The sequence below is a fragment of the Poromitra crassiceps genome (genome assembly GCF_964638095.1).
Source record: "Poromitra crassiceps genome assembly, chromosome: 12".
Taxonomy (NCBI): domain Eukaryota; kingdom Metazoa; phylum Chordata; class Actinopteri; order Beryciformes; family Melamphaidae; genus Poromitra; species Poromitra crassiceps.
In genome coordinates this window covers 45,844,757-45,859,756 of record NC_139632.1, presented here as the reverse complement: position 1 = coordinate 45,859,756, position 15,000 = coordinate 45,844,757, and the positions used below count along the sequence as shown (strand labels likewise).

The 15,000-nt window shown below is 47.3% G+C and overlaps 1 protein-coding gene across 3 annotated transcripts in view; it reads left to right on the top strand.

The window, feature by feature from the left end:
- Positions 1-6,371: 6,371 nt before the first annotated feature.
- The window catches only part of LOC310787100 (transducin-like enhancer protein 4), a 340,204-nt gene continuing 331,575 nt past the window's right edge, over positions 6,372-15,000 (top strand). For all 3 annotated transcript variants that reach the window (XM_083648442.1, XM_083648443.1, XM_083648441.1), the window contains exon 1: positions 6,372-7,184. In XM_083648442.1, the coding sequence (XP_083504568.1) occupies positions 7,161-7,184 (24 nt within the window). In that variant the 5' untranslated portion in view covers positions 6,372-7,160. The remainder of the gene's footprint in view (positions 7,185-15,000) is intronic.

Sequence of the window (15,000 nt, the reverse complement as noted above, 5' to 3'; positions counted from 1 at the left end):
GTTTAGGCAGTATACTGCTTGAAATACTTGTGATAGTCATTTATATAGACGACAATAATAATGACCAGTAATTGTTTACCTTTTATAAGACATGACTATTGACACAAATGCGTAACTTTAGTCTAGTAGTATTGAAACATCTAGTACTGTTATTATTTAATCTAGAAGGAACCTGTCATTATCTGGTCCAGCTGTTTTGGCTCAGTGTGCTCCTCTGTGTTTCCGATGCTGACCACCACTCACCGTGGATCCCCCCCCCCCAGCCTGCCTGGGTCAGTCTCCTGCTGACCACCACTCACCGTGGATCCCCCCCCCCCAGCCTGCCTGGGTCAGTCTCCTGCTGACCACCACTCACCGTGGATCCCCCCCCCCAGCCTACCTGGGTCAGTCTCCTGCTGACCACCACTCACCGTGGATCCCCCCCCCCAGCCTGCCTGGGTCAGTCTCCTGCTGACCACCACTCACCGTGGATCCCCCCCCCCCAGCCTGCCTGGGTCAGTCTCCTGCTGACCACCACTCACCGTGGATCCCCCCCCCCCAGCCTGCCTGGGTCAGTCTCCTGCTGACCACCACTCACCATGGATCCCCCCCCCCCAGCCTGCCTGGGTCAGTCTCCTGATGCTGACCACCACTCACCGTGGATCCCCCCCCCCAGCCTGCCTGGGTCAGTCTCCTGATGCTGACCACCACTCACCGTGGATCCCCCCCAGCCTGCCTGGGTCAGTCTCCTGCCTGCTTCTCCTCATTACCACAGCTGATGTCACCTCATCCACCTTCTCTTCCGTCAATTCAAAACCTGTGAGTGAAACTGAACTTTATTCGCCAATTTTCATCTCATTCTGATGTGTGTAATTGCAGATTAGACACATGAAACTGTGGCAGTTTTCTTACTTTTCTAGTTTTGAAAATACATTATGCAGAAAAATATACAAAAATCTACTCTCTGAAGTCCATATGTAATCTGTCTGTCTATCAGCCCCCTTCCTTCCCTCGTCTCCTCTGTACTGCACCTGATGTCTATTTGGCAGGTGTACATGCTGTATGCTGTCAACTTGAATCCAGAGGTTTTCAGAGTGGGTGGCGGGCCCTTCCCCCAGGGGGCGCTCCAAACAGTTTCAGGGGAGGCTCAGTGAATGGAAGTGAAAAAATATTCCATTAGTTATTACAATAGCTATCAAAAGGAGATCACATAGAATAGCCTAAATGTGTACGTTACTCCCAGAGTCAGAAACAAATAAATACCTTCAGACAGAACTTTATATGTATTTGATGTAGTCTAAAGTGAAACAGCAATAATATTAGGCTACCTTGGCTCAATTATTGAGTGTCTACTCTATGGGATCAAATAACATGATCACAATCCCATGCATGATATTCTGTTTTCTTAATAAGTGGTTTTCATTTTTAGCCAATGTTTTTCTTATTTTAATTGTGACGAAAACATTACCCTGTCCTTCCTTAATCAATTTGCTTTAAACCAAACCATTATTGGCCTTTAAACTGAACTATTACCTAACCTTTTCCTGTGACATTCACCTAAAAAGATCATGTGTTATATATTCTTGCTGTTTTGTGCTTTTCATGCCGTTCAGAGTTTGTATCGTCTCTCTGCGTGCCTGCCTGTCATACCTGCCTACCTGTCTGTCTGTCTGTCTGTCTGTCTGTCTGTCTGTCTGTCTGTCTGTCTGTCTGTCTGTCTGTCTGCCTGTCTGTCTGCCTGTCTGCCTGTCTGTCTGCCTGTCTGCTTGTTTGTACGCCTGTCTGTCTGTCTGTCTGCCTGCCTGCCCGTCTGTCTGCCTGCCTGTCTGATGCACAGTTGGCGGAGTCAGGGGAATAATTACCCGCATAATCCATTCTAGACAATTAGATAATGCTGATTTGTCTAATGGCCTACATGGGGAATGGTGTTGTTGTTGATGGGGGGGGGGGTACCTTTGATTGGTGAAAGTGAGGGAGGGGGGTGGGGGGTAGAGGAATAAAGGGAGGTGGCGAGAGAGATATAAAGACAGACTCCAAATGAAGAGAGGCTGAAAGAGGAGAGAGAGAGAAGCGCTAATTGTCATGCGCTAAATGATAAGCAGTGATGGAAGAACAAGTAAAAGGTATTATCATTTCAAAGCAATCTTTTCCAGACTGTTAAGCCCAATGTGGTGATGAGTGATGAGTCAGCAAAAGTACAGAACAAGTGACAGTTGAGTTGTGGCCGTTTCTTCCTGGTGTTGTCTGCCTTGAACACAAAGCTCCTCCTAGGCCTCTTTTCGTGGACGGCATTTACTTGGTAGGATCTGTTCTGCGATGATATGACAGAATGTCTTCAGCTTTAATCGACTTTCGTTGTGCTGATGTGAAAAAATAATAATGAAGAGATTTGTTCCAGAAAAGTGACACCTATTCCCTCAAAATGATTGATGGCACAACAATAAATACATTATGGTATAATTATGGATAGGAGGTAACTTTGGCTCTTTGTTGACAAAATAACACTTTCACATACTAGATCCTCTATGATTTAGAGTTATTTTACAAAGTAGATCCTCTATGATTTAGAGTTATTTTACAAACTAGATCCTCTATGATTTAGAGTTATTTTACAAACTAGATCCTCTATGATTTAGAGTTATTTTACAAACTAGATCCTCTATGATTTAGAGTTATTTTACAAACTAGATCCTCTATGATTTAGAGTTATTTTACAAACTAGATCCTCTTATGATTTAGAGTTATTGATGAACATAAGGCCTTCACTGCCGTTTGCTCATTTGATTCCTTAAGGTCCTTGGGAGCGATTTTTTTCGTGTGATGATTAATTCACACATCAATAATATTTTTCTAACCTATATCAGTCAATGTAACCGTGCATATCAGCTGAGCGTTATTGCGATGTTAATTTTTTCGTGCCAAGGTCGATTTCTTTTTTAGAAATTAGCTTCCGACGTGTACACGTCTGTTGCTGTGATTGACAGGTGAGTCAAAATTGGCATGGCAGTTTGGTGCTGTATATTGGCATGGCTCTTGGTGTTGAGGTGACGCTGAGGGTGTTTATGAGGCTTTTCCGTCTGGAAGAGTCAAAGCACAAACTCTCAACCTTGGGAGCTTGCCAAATAAAGATACCATGTCAAAAAATATGTTGCCATGCATATTCATTTGAGGTCATTCGTGTCAGAAATGAATAGCCATCGGTTGCTGTTTTAATCAGATTCTGGATGGTGTCGTAAACTCAAGGCTACACAGTAGCAACACACACACACACACACACACACACACACACACACACACACACTCACACACACACACACACACACACACACACACACACACACACACACACACACACACACACACACACACACACACACCACTCCACCAAAATGTGATCTCCACTTGATGACCTCAGTGTCACAACCCAGTCTCACCCACATCCCTCTCCTCTCACATCCAGGCAAGGTTTCAGGTTCTCACCCAAGAAAGCACAATAGATACTTCCATGAGATCCTACCTATTGGTAAATGTTATAAAAAAAAAATTAGAGCACAAATTCAGACCAGATACAGTAATAGTACTTCTACAACTGGCTCTGCTATTATTTTGGATAAATTGAAAGGTGAATCCAGGAAGCTAAATGCATCTATAGTGTATTGGAATTAAACTCTTCATTTGGTCACTGGAAAATAGGATGACTGTATGCAGCCTTTGGTCAGGTTTCAGGTCTGCCATCTGGCTGACCTGCTTGTTAACAAACAGCCTGGATGCCAAGACCGTCGGAATCAACAGTGTCGGATTAACTTGATGTTGATCTGTTTGATCAAGTTCAAAGGCAGTGCAGCAGCTCTGTATAAAGTCATTAGAACCAGCGCCAGACCAGCGTACTGGACATGGAAAGGCTTTACTGTAAATAGCCCATCTTAGAGGGTCCAGGTATAGATCGCTAATGCTGGTCAAGCCCATAAATAGCATGTGGGTCTGGGCAGGCAGACGTTCTTCTGTTAGTGGAGCTATTTGTGGGACGTAGTGGTCCTCCTGGAGATCCTGTTAGTGGAGCTATTTGTGGGATGTAGTGGTCCTCCTGGAGATCCTGTTAGTGGAGTTATTTGTGGGATGTAGTGGTCCTCCTGGAGATACTGTTAGTGGAGCTATTTGTGGGATGTAGTGGTCCTCCTGGAGATCCTGTTAGTGGAGTTATTTGTGGGATGTAGTGGTCCTCCTGGAGATACTGTTAGTGGAGCTATTTGTGGGACGTAGTGGTCCTCCTGGAGATACTGTTAGTGGAGCTATTTGTGGGACGTAGTGGTCCTCCTGGAGATACTTAGTGGAGCTATTTGTGGGACGTAGTGGTCCTCCTGGAGATACTGTTAGTGGAGCTATTTGTGGGACGTAGTGGTCCTCCTGGACATACTGTTAGTGGAGCTATTTGTGGGACGTAGTGGTCCTCCTGGAGATACTGTTAGTGGAGCTATTTGTGGGACGTAGTGGTCCTCCTGGACATACTGTTAGTGGAGCTATTTGTGGGACGTAGTGGTCCTCCTGGAGATAATGTTAGTGGAGCTATTTGTGGGATGTAGTGGTCCTCCTGGAGATACTGTTAGTGGAGCTATTTGTGGGACGTAGTAGTCCTCCTGGAGATACTGTTAGTGGAGCTATTTGTGGGACGTAGTAGTCCTCCTGGAGATACTGTTAGTGGAGCTATTTGTGGGACGTAGTGGTCCACTTGGAGATACTGTTAGTGGAGCTATTTGTGGGACGTAGTGGTCCTCCTGGAGATAATCCCCTTTCTGATTTTGTTGACATCTTTGGTGCTAAGCTGCTGTGGTGCTTGTGCACTGCACTTCCCACAAAACACTTGGGAACCAAACAGTGTGTCCACTCCAGCACTGTGACGTCTTTTTCCGTGGGTCCCTCTCTGAACCAACGTAAAACAAAACAACATAAAAAGCCACCATACCTGTCGTCTGGCATAATCCAAGTCTCCAAAAGCCCTGAGATGCAAAGTTGAATTGAAAATACGTCATTTACACCCTGGTTTTAGCTGAAATCTTCACTCTAGCCGTGAGCTGAAAGTCCCGTGAAGATTTCAGCTAAAAACAGGGTGTAAATTATGTCCTTTCAAGTCAACTTGGTGCCTGAGAGCTTCTGGAGACTTGGACAACACAGTCTCACAGAAAATTGTATAATACCAACGATATGGACCAACGTTGCTATTTTACAATTTCGGCTCGAAAATTGTAAAATAGTAACGTTCTGAGATTTTAGGGTTAGGATTAGAGTAGGGGGAGGGGTTAGAAACAGAAAATCTCCGTAAAACACGCCCAAACCATGCCCACCGCTGTAGACACATACGTTCCCATTTTACAATTTCTTAGCCGACATTGTAAAATACCAACGTTTGTCCACAAACGTTGCTATTTTACAATTTTTTTGGAGATCGGGTTGACTTGGATTATTCCAGACGAGCAGTATGGAGTTTTTATTGTTGTTCACCATTCACTCTAGGAGAATGCTCTAACTCTGTTTCCCTGGAACACTCCACGAATGTTTTGTGGAGTAAAAAACTTCACCCAACCTTCCACCGGCATGGGGGTGAGTAGATAATGACTTTTCTTTTTTGGGTGAACCTCTTCTTTAAGGCTTGCTGTTTTCACTATCTCGTGTGTGTTTGGGTTTTGCAGGTGTGTTGGATGAAAGGCTGTGAAGAGAGACTGTCCCCTAGACTCCATCAACAGCCGTGTGCCCTTGAGCAAGGCACTGCTCAGGCAGTGTCAATCAGAATGGGAACGTCAGCTAAAACGCCTCTACAGTAATACTCAATATCATTTTTGTGTGCTTTTGGGTTCTTGTTTGACTAAGCCACGGCGCTCAGAGTTATCAATCTGTGTATGTGCAGTGTGTGTGTGTGTGTGTATGTTTGTGCTGCATAACAAGTGTGTCCACATAGCTGTCATGAACATATGTGTGTGTGTGTGTGTGTGTGTGTGTGTGTGTGTGTGTGTGTGTGCGTGTGTGTGTGTGTGTGTGTGTGTGTGTGTGTGTGTGTGCACAAGTCTCGATTCGTATCTGTTTGAGCCTGAGTCTTTGTGCATGACTGATTGCTTTGTCCGTCTGACCACAATTGAAAGGAGATCCATCTCTCTCTCTCTCTGCCTCTATATCTCTCTCCCTCCCTCCGCCTCTCTCTCTCTCTCTGCCTCTGTATCTCTCTCCCTCCCTCCGCCCCTCTCTCTCTCTCTCTCTCTCTCTCTCTCCTATCTGCTCAGTTCCACCTTAAGGGCGGGCTGGAGCAGCCTGTCGTGTTTGTGTTGAAGCCAACAGGCACAATATATTACAGTCTAGGGCTCGCTGCTGAAAAGCCCGCTGGATCCTCCACTGACCTGCTGTTCTTTCCTGCTTTCCTCTCTCGCTCTCCTCCTTCCCCCCCCCCACATTTAGATTAAAACCAAAGCTCTCTCGCCCCTCTCTCCCCTCCCTGCTCCTTCTTGTCTACAGCAGCAGACAAGGCAGAGGCTGACAGAGAGAGAGAGAGAGAGAGAGAGAGAGTAGTAGGAGAGAGGCAGACTGTGTGTGGACGGAGCGGTGTGTTGTTTATGTTTCCATGCTCCCCAGTCGGACGGCTCGCTGAGGAGGAGAGGAGAAGCAGAGGAGGAGAGAGGAGGAGAGAGGAGGGGAAGAGCAGAGGAGAGGAGAGGAGAGGAGAGGCGGCATGCTGGGTGTCATCTCAGTACGCGTGGACCTCCACTGAGCACAGGGCGAGGAGCGGGAAGAGAGACCCAGAGAGAGGACCGGAGAGAGGACCAGAGAGAGACCCAGAGAGAGCAGAGACTTTGGAGGAGGTCAAGTGGGGGCTCTGACCGGGACGGACTGAGCTCACCTCGGCCGTGCGCGTGTCTCCACAGGAAGAGAGAGAGACAGACAGAAGGACAGAAGGACAGAGGGAGAGAGAGACTCCGGAAGAGTGAGGACGGCTGTTTCCAACCCAGCTAAGGAGCAGGCACTGGACTTTCCGAGTGTGTGAGAGCGTGTGTGTGTGTGTGTGTGTGTGTGTGTGTGAGTGAGTGAGAGAGAGAGAGAGAGAGAGAGAGAGAGAGAGACCGGTGGAGGGCAGAGGAGTGGAGGGCCAGGGGACTAACCTGGCCATCAAACGGACTGGCAGCCTCTCCTCTCCTGGGATCATGTACCCTCAGGGCAGGCATCCGGTAAGTACCTCCTTATGTCTCTCTCCCTCTCTCTCTCTCTCTCTCTCTCTCTCTCTCTCTCTCTCTCTCTCTCTCTCTCTCTCTCTCTCTCTCTCTCTCTCTCTCCCTGTCTTCCAATGTCCCTCTTTTTCCGTCGCTCTCTGTTTTGCTATGTCACTATCTCCCTATGGCTCTCTCAATGCTTTCTCTCTCTATCTCTCCCGGCTCCGTCAATCTCTTTCTGTCTTTCTGTCTCTCTCTCTCTGTCTCTCTCTCCCTCTCTCTAGTGACAGGGACTGCGCTGTAACAGGAGGAGAGTGAGGGGAGGGTGGGGGTGTGTGTGTGTTTGGGCTAAGAGATTCCCTGTTATGTACACACACACACACACACACACACACACACACACACCTCCCTCCCTCCGCCTCTCTCAGCTGCACCCAGGTGCCTTTGAGCTGTAGTAGAGGGTTAGCTGTGTGGGCGGCATCACTGAAGTCTCCTCTTCTCAGCTGGTGTACATCACAGGCAGGCGATATGGACCACACATCACATCTTGCTGTTTGTAGGCTGAATGGTGATACAGAGGAGAGCCAGCCTATATATATCTCTGTGTTTTCTACAAAGTGGGCTAAATGTTCAGTTGTAAGTCAAAGCCACATGTGAGGTATCACAAACAACTGTGATCAAAATAAAATTCCAAGACAGGATTTTCCTTTCCTGACTATTGGTGCTTTCACTAAATATTGACACAATGAGATGTTTGGTGGATATAATGACCAGTGGGTAAAGGCAAATAATAGAACAGCTACAACAAGTTCAGAAAATGACATCACTAAAACCAGGAAGAGACAACACTTATGTCGTATCACCATATCCCACATCTAAGACCATATCTAGTCTCACGTCACGATATCGATACAATATTGATATATTGCTGCGTGTGTGTGTGTGGGTGAATGTATTTGTGTGTGTGCATCTGCCCGTCTGCGATCTGTCTGTGGTCATTCCTGTTGCCACAGACACACACGCACGCACACGCACGCACGCACACGCACACACACACACACACACACACACACACACACACACACACACACACACACAGACCATTTAATCGATAATGAAATTCCTCTTAATTCATTTCCATTAGCACTAAGACAGGCTGTGAGTGCAGAGGGTCTTGTCCTTTACGAGCTCCTCAAAGTGCCTTCAGCCTCTCCAGCCTCCATCCACACAGAGAGAGTTGCCTCTTCAGTGACCTGCTGCGTAACAAAGGTTAAGCACATGTCAATGACAACCTATAGGCTCAGTGTGGCTCAGGAGCCCGGCTCTGCTTGCTACAGTATAATCCATTTCTAATCATTTATCATATTTATATATCATTAGAATTTATCATAGATTTGGCTGTTGGTGTCTTTGTATTTGCTACAAATGGATCAGTGGCCACTTTACCTTGCAGCCAGCCAGCCAGCCAGTCAGCCAGCTAGCCAGCCAGCTAGCCAGCCAGCTAGCCATCTAGCTATCACACAGAATTATGAATTGACATTTTCACAAGAGGGAGGCATGAGGAATCAATTATATGTACAGAGAGAATGCTAATAAGCCAGCCGCTGGAATAGAATGGATGGAGAGAGAGGGAAGGAGGGAGAGAGGGAGGGACAAACAGAGAGAAGAGAGAAACAGAAAGAGAGAGAGAGAGAAAAAACAAGATGTACTGTTAAGAGCCAAGAAGGAAAAAGAAAAGCAGAGAAAATAATCGTTAAAAAAAGGCCCAGCCGGGGGTGGAAAGAGAGGAGTGGAAAAGAAATGAATGAGAGATATGAAAGAAGAATGGAGTGAAGGTTCCTCTGTTCAGAGGCTGCCTATCAGACAGCTTCCTGCTTCCTGCTCTCTCCAAGTCTGGAATTAAGTTCAATCCCAGATTGAGCCAACTCTAACCGATCGATAGCCCCTCCCCCCTCTCTCTCCCTCTCTGTCTCTCTCTCTCTCTCTCTCTCTCTCTCTCTCTCCCACTCTGTCTCTCTCTCTCTCTCCCACTCTGTCTCTCTCTCTCTCTCTCTCTCTCTCCCACTCTGTCTCTCTCTCTCTCTCCCACTCTGTCTCTCTATCTCCCTCTCCATCCAGCCCTCCCCTACCAGTGGGCCTTTATTTCTGGTGTTGCTATGAAATGTGATATGTGGAGAGGTGTGAGGGAGAAAAGAACAGTGGTGTGTGTGTGTGTGTGCGCGCGTGTACGTGTGTGTGTGCGTGTGTAATTCATGCCTTTTGCATTTGAGCTTAGGAACTGACTGAGTGTGTATGTGCGAGTGTGTATCTGTGCACATGCTTTTGTGTGTGGAGCTTAAGGGGTGTGTATTTCTCGCTGTATATTGTATGTGTGTCTATGTGTGTTTGCCTGAGTATTCATGCTTTTGTGCGATTGTGGTTAAGGACTGAATATGATTGTGTGTGTGCACTGTGCACACACACGTGCGTGCGCAGCGTGCACCTGCAAGTGTGTGTGTGTATGTAAGATAACAGAGCCAGCAGGGGATCCACAAGTCCTTAAAATGCAATTTCAACTCCTCTTAACTTAAGGCCTTAAACGGCATTACAATGTGTTAAATGCTGCTATTAGAGGTCTGATTTCACACCTTGTAATGACAGGTTTCTTTGTGCAGCATATTCACTCTCAGATGACTTCAGGACAGGGTGAGCAGGACAGGGTGAGCAGGACAGGGTGAGCAGGACAGGGTGAGCAGGACAGGGTGAGCAGGACAGGGTGAGCAGGACAGGGTTAGCAGGACATGGTGAACAGGACAGGGTGAGCAGGACAGGGTGAACAGGACAGGGTTAGCAGGACATGGTGAACAGGACAGGGTGAACAGGACAGGGTGAACAGGACAGGGTGAGCAGGACAGGGTGAACAGGACAGGGTGAGCAGGACAGGGTGAACAGGACAGGGTTAGCAGGACAGGGTGAGCAGGACAGGGTGAGCAGGACAGGGTGAGCAGGACAGGGTGAACAGGACAGGGTGAGCAGGACAGGGTTAGCAGGACAGGGTGAACAGGACAGGGTGAACAGGACAGGGTGAACAGGACAGGGTGAGCAGGACAGGGTGAACAGGACAGGGTGAGCAGGACAGGGTTAGCAGGACAGGGTGAACAGGACAGGGTTAGCAGGACATGGTGAGCAGGACAGGGTGAACAGGACAGGGTGAACAGGACAGGGTTAGCAGGACATGGTGAACAGGACAGGGTGAACAGGACAGGGTGAGCAGGACAGGGTGAACAGGACAGGGTGAGCAGGACAGGGTTAGCAGGACAGGGTGAGCAGGACATGATTAATGTTTAACAAAGGTTTATGAGACTTGACTCCCCAGTAAACAAACTTGACTCTATGCAGTCAGCAGGCTAGGCTAGGTGTATCTCCGCTGCTCTCAGTCAAACATCTTCATCTACTTTCTGTCAGCGGCAGACAGTCAAAAGAGGACGTGACGGCCTTGAACGTCTCCCCGTCCGACCCCCGTCCCGTTAGAGATGCTACAGAAGGTGCGTTCAATAAAAACAGATAACACGCGTACGTCCAAGGCCAAGGCAGCGCTGTGATTTGTTGTTGTTGTTGTTGTTTTTATCAGTGGAGACGTCAGACTTTGTTCTCCGCGCCGTCGGGCAGGAAAGGGTTAAAAACCCAGGGCTGATTTTCCAGGCGAACAGCGTTGTAATTGGTTCCACTGGATTTTTGTGGCGAGCGTTATCAGAAGTGTGTGTCCAATTGCGTGTGTGCTGGTGTGTGAAGTGTGTTTTAGTTTTTATGTGTGTGTGTTTGTGCGTGTCTGTTTTGTCTTTGTGTGTGTGTGTGCTGTGCGTGCGCTTATTTGTTCATGGATTTGTTTTTGATCCGTTTGCCTATGTGTGCGTGTCTGTGTGTGTAATTGTGCATCTGTGTGTGTGTGTGTGTGCTTGTTTGTAGGCTTTTGTGTGTGAGGTGTGTGCAGGTTTTATGTGTGTTAGCTCTTGTGTGTGCGTGTGCCTGTGTTTTATGTAATGTGTATCTCTTTGTGCGTGTGTCTGTGAATGTGTTTGTATCTATCCATGTGTGTCTGTATGTGCAAGTACGTGTGTGTGTGTGTGTGTGTGTGTGTGTGTGTGTGTGTGTGTGTGTGTGCGCGTGTGTGTGTGCGTGTGTGCATGTGTGTGTGTGTGTGTGTGTGTGCGTGCCGGCGTGCGCCTGGCTGTTTGTGTGTCTGTGTGTGTGTGTGGAGTGGGGAGAGGAAGGGGAAAGGCGGACTATGTGTGTGTGGGTGTGTGTGGGTGTGTGTGCGCACGCTATGTGCCAACACCAATAATAATAAATAAAGGCACAGCCCGGCCCCGGCTGTTGCTGTGAAATGTACAAGCCCTTGGCCACCACACCCGAGAGAGAGAAGAGAGAGAGAGAGAGAGAGAGAGAGAGAGAGAGAGAGAGAGAGAGAGAGAGAGAGAGAGAGAGAGAGAGAGAGAGAGAGCTAGAGCGAGCTAGCGCGAGCTAGAGGGAGAGAGTGTGTGTGTGAGAGAGAGAGAGAGAGAGAGAGAGAGAGAGAGAGAGAGAGAGAGAGAGAGAGAGAGAGAGAGAGAGTGTGAGAGAGAGAGAGGGAATAGTGTATTTCCACGGTTACGAAACAATGACACAACTTCTGTAACTGCTCACCAGTACACAGAAATCTGATTAGAGCGGATCTATGACACGCACGCATGCACACACACACACACACACACACACACACACACACACACACACACACACACACACACACATGCACACCCACTACATGCTACATACAGTACATATATTCAAGCACACACCCTCACAGCTCTCACACCACACTTACTGTAAAGACTGACATTTTAAATATGGATTGGTGTGTTTATTATGCTTGAGGCTATTGTGTGTATCTGCATGCCCGCTGTGTGTGTGTGTGTGTGTGTGTGTGTGTGTGTGTGTGTGTGTGTGTGTGTGTATGTACCGTATGTATGTGTGTGTGAGATGGGTGTGTGTGTGTGTGTGAGAGAGAGAGAGAGAGAGTGTGTGTGTGTGTGTGTGTGTGTATGTATGTGTGTGTGAGATGGGCGTGTGTGTGTATTTTCCCCAGCCGTAGGAGTTGTGTTGGCTTTGGTGTAGAGAGGAGGCGGAGTTTTATTCTGTAAGCAGTGATGGTAATCGAGAGCAGGTGTAGGTACAGGATCTACTCGGCTTACCGATTCTGTTCGCCCTACTGGAAGTGCTCGGCTCAGGGTCCACAACGGGGTCTAACCCAAACCCTAACCCTGATTCATATTTTAATGTCTATCATGTCTGATAACATCAGTAGTTTAGCATTAGCTTGTTAGCTAATCTAAAGCTGTCGGCCATTTTGCCCACGTTAATCCCACCACGTGCCCGACGTACAGCCAATCAAATGCCTGCCTGAGCTGAAATTGGAGCTGAATAATTTTTGCACCAACACCGGAAACATTTAGTTCCTAGTCTCGCTGGCCAGCCTCCCCTCCCTACCGTGAGAAGAGTCTGGTGGCGCAGGTCTCCATAGCGGCAGTGCCCTTGGAAAATTGTTTCCAACAATCCAACTTGCGATTTTCCGCATGTAGCAACGAGCTAGTGTGTAGGTTTCTGCCGTTAGGTTGCTAGATATTTAGCGTTGTTGTTTTCACTGAGTGCACTATTTACAGCGACACACAGGAAGCCGCTCTGATTGACATGGTCGGAGCCAATGACAGAGCTTGCAATAAGCCGGGAGCGGACATCCGGCAGCGACTGAAACAGTCGCTCCAATGTGGAGCAGCTGTAGAGCAGGGGAGGGCTTATCCCAGTTGCCTGTTTCCGTGCAGCCAGACGGCTCTCACGGAAGGGAGAGGAGGCTGGCCAGCGACACTATTTAGTTCCAAATTGTCTAATTACTCTGAATCATGAGATGATCACTTCCTGTTAGCCATGCCGCCATGTTTTTCTGACAGTTGCTCGTGCACATTACAAAAACTCATGATGTCATGACGTCAAACTCTGCATCAACCCTGCTGCAAACTTGTAAGGACTCATGGCAGAGAGGAAGAAATGCTGCAAAGCTTGGTGTCATTCTACAAAGAAAGATGACAACACAGGGCTGCAGCTGTACAGTACAGTGCTACAGTTTTGCTAGCATGGCTGTTAAAAAATATTCTGTGCTGAGAGAAGTATATATCCACTCACACGGGTGCTACTGGAGAGAAAATAGTCATTTTTTATTATTGCTACATAAACGTTCATGCTGGATAGTTTAATGAATAATAATGCATCATATTTTATTTGTTATAGTTCAAATCTGGGGTGACGCTCTCTGCAGAGTGCTCTCATCTGAGATCAAATGGTCATACTAATAAAAAAAAGAACAGATAAGAATATCGATAAAGTGCCAGATCGAAGCAAGCAATATCAGTAACTAGTAGTAGGCTACCGTTAAAATCTTAAAAATGCCCATCCCTATCTATATGACCAAATGAATTTTGATCGCCACCTAGTCTGCTACTGACATTTTTAGCTTACCGGTGCTACCACCTAATAAAGTAAATGTACAGCCCTGCAGCCGTGCTACTTGTAACGCCTGTAAAATGATCATTTCAGGGGTGGAGACACCAGCAATATGTTGAAACATGTTATATGCATTGTAAAATATTTCAACATGTTCAAATGTTATTAGGCAGACATCCTAGACTGTGTTCAGACTCAAGAGATAATGAAACCGCTGCGTTGACGCTGAAAACCTGTCGGCCTACATTTTTCCACACTGAAAATTGATAAGGGAACCGATAAAGAATCAGACCGATAAGCAGCATCCATAATGGCATTGCTATCAATAAAATCTTATCAATCGCCATCCCTATCTGTGTACTATCGAGATAGAAAGAGAGACAAAGTGAGATGGAGAGAGACCGAGACAGAGAGAGTTTAGCTGTTGAATGTGCTGATAGTGACTGAAGACTAACGTCGATACCTGCTTCACTCGCTGTTTTGGCAATGCAGCCATGCCATGCCAATACAGCACCTATTGAATTGTAAGTGTGTGTGTGTCTGTGTGTGTGTGTGTGTGTGTGTGTGTCTCTGTCTGTCTGTCTGTCTGTCTGTGTGTGTGCATGCAGAGGGCGTCCTTCTCCCATGCCCTGAAAAAGGGTAACACTTTATTTTTACAGCCAAGTAAACAAACCAACGCCAAAATCTGCGGCCACAGAAATCACATATTGCTTCATTAATGAGGGCAGCATGGACCATTATAGCAGTGTTTGTGCTGGAGAGTGTGCTTGTTTGTGTGTACTTCTGTGTGTGTGTGTGTGTGTGTGTGTGTGTGTGTCTGTCTGTGTCTGTCTGTGTGTGTATGTCTGTGTGTGCGCGCATGTTTGTTGTGAGTTTGCATTTGCGTGTGTGTGCGACTGAGCTTGTGATTTGGTGTGTATTTTAATTTTCTGCATGAGGCGGTGATACACATGTTTGGTATATGGTGATACACTTTTTCTTTTTTCTGATTACTTGACCAATTCCCCCTGCTGTCCCAGTCGTTGCTCCACCCCCTCAATCGATCTGGTGAGAGTTGTAGACTAGCTCATGCTTCCTCCAATACATGTGCAGTCGCCAGCTGCTTCTTTTCACCTGACAGCGAGGAAGTAGCGTGTGGGAGGATCACGCTGTTCCCCCAGTTCCCCTCCCCCCAAACAGGCGCCCCGACCGACCAGAGGAGGCACTAGTGCAGCGACCAGGACACGTACCCTTAATCCGGCTGGACCAAATATGGACGTCGGATCAAGCCGGAGGTAACACAGGGGTTCGAACCTGTGACCCTCGTGTTGGTAGGCCAGGA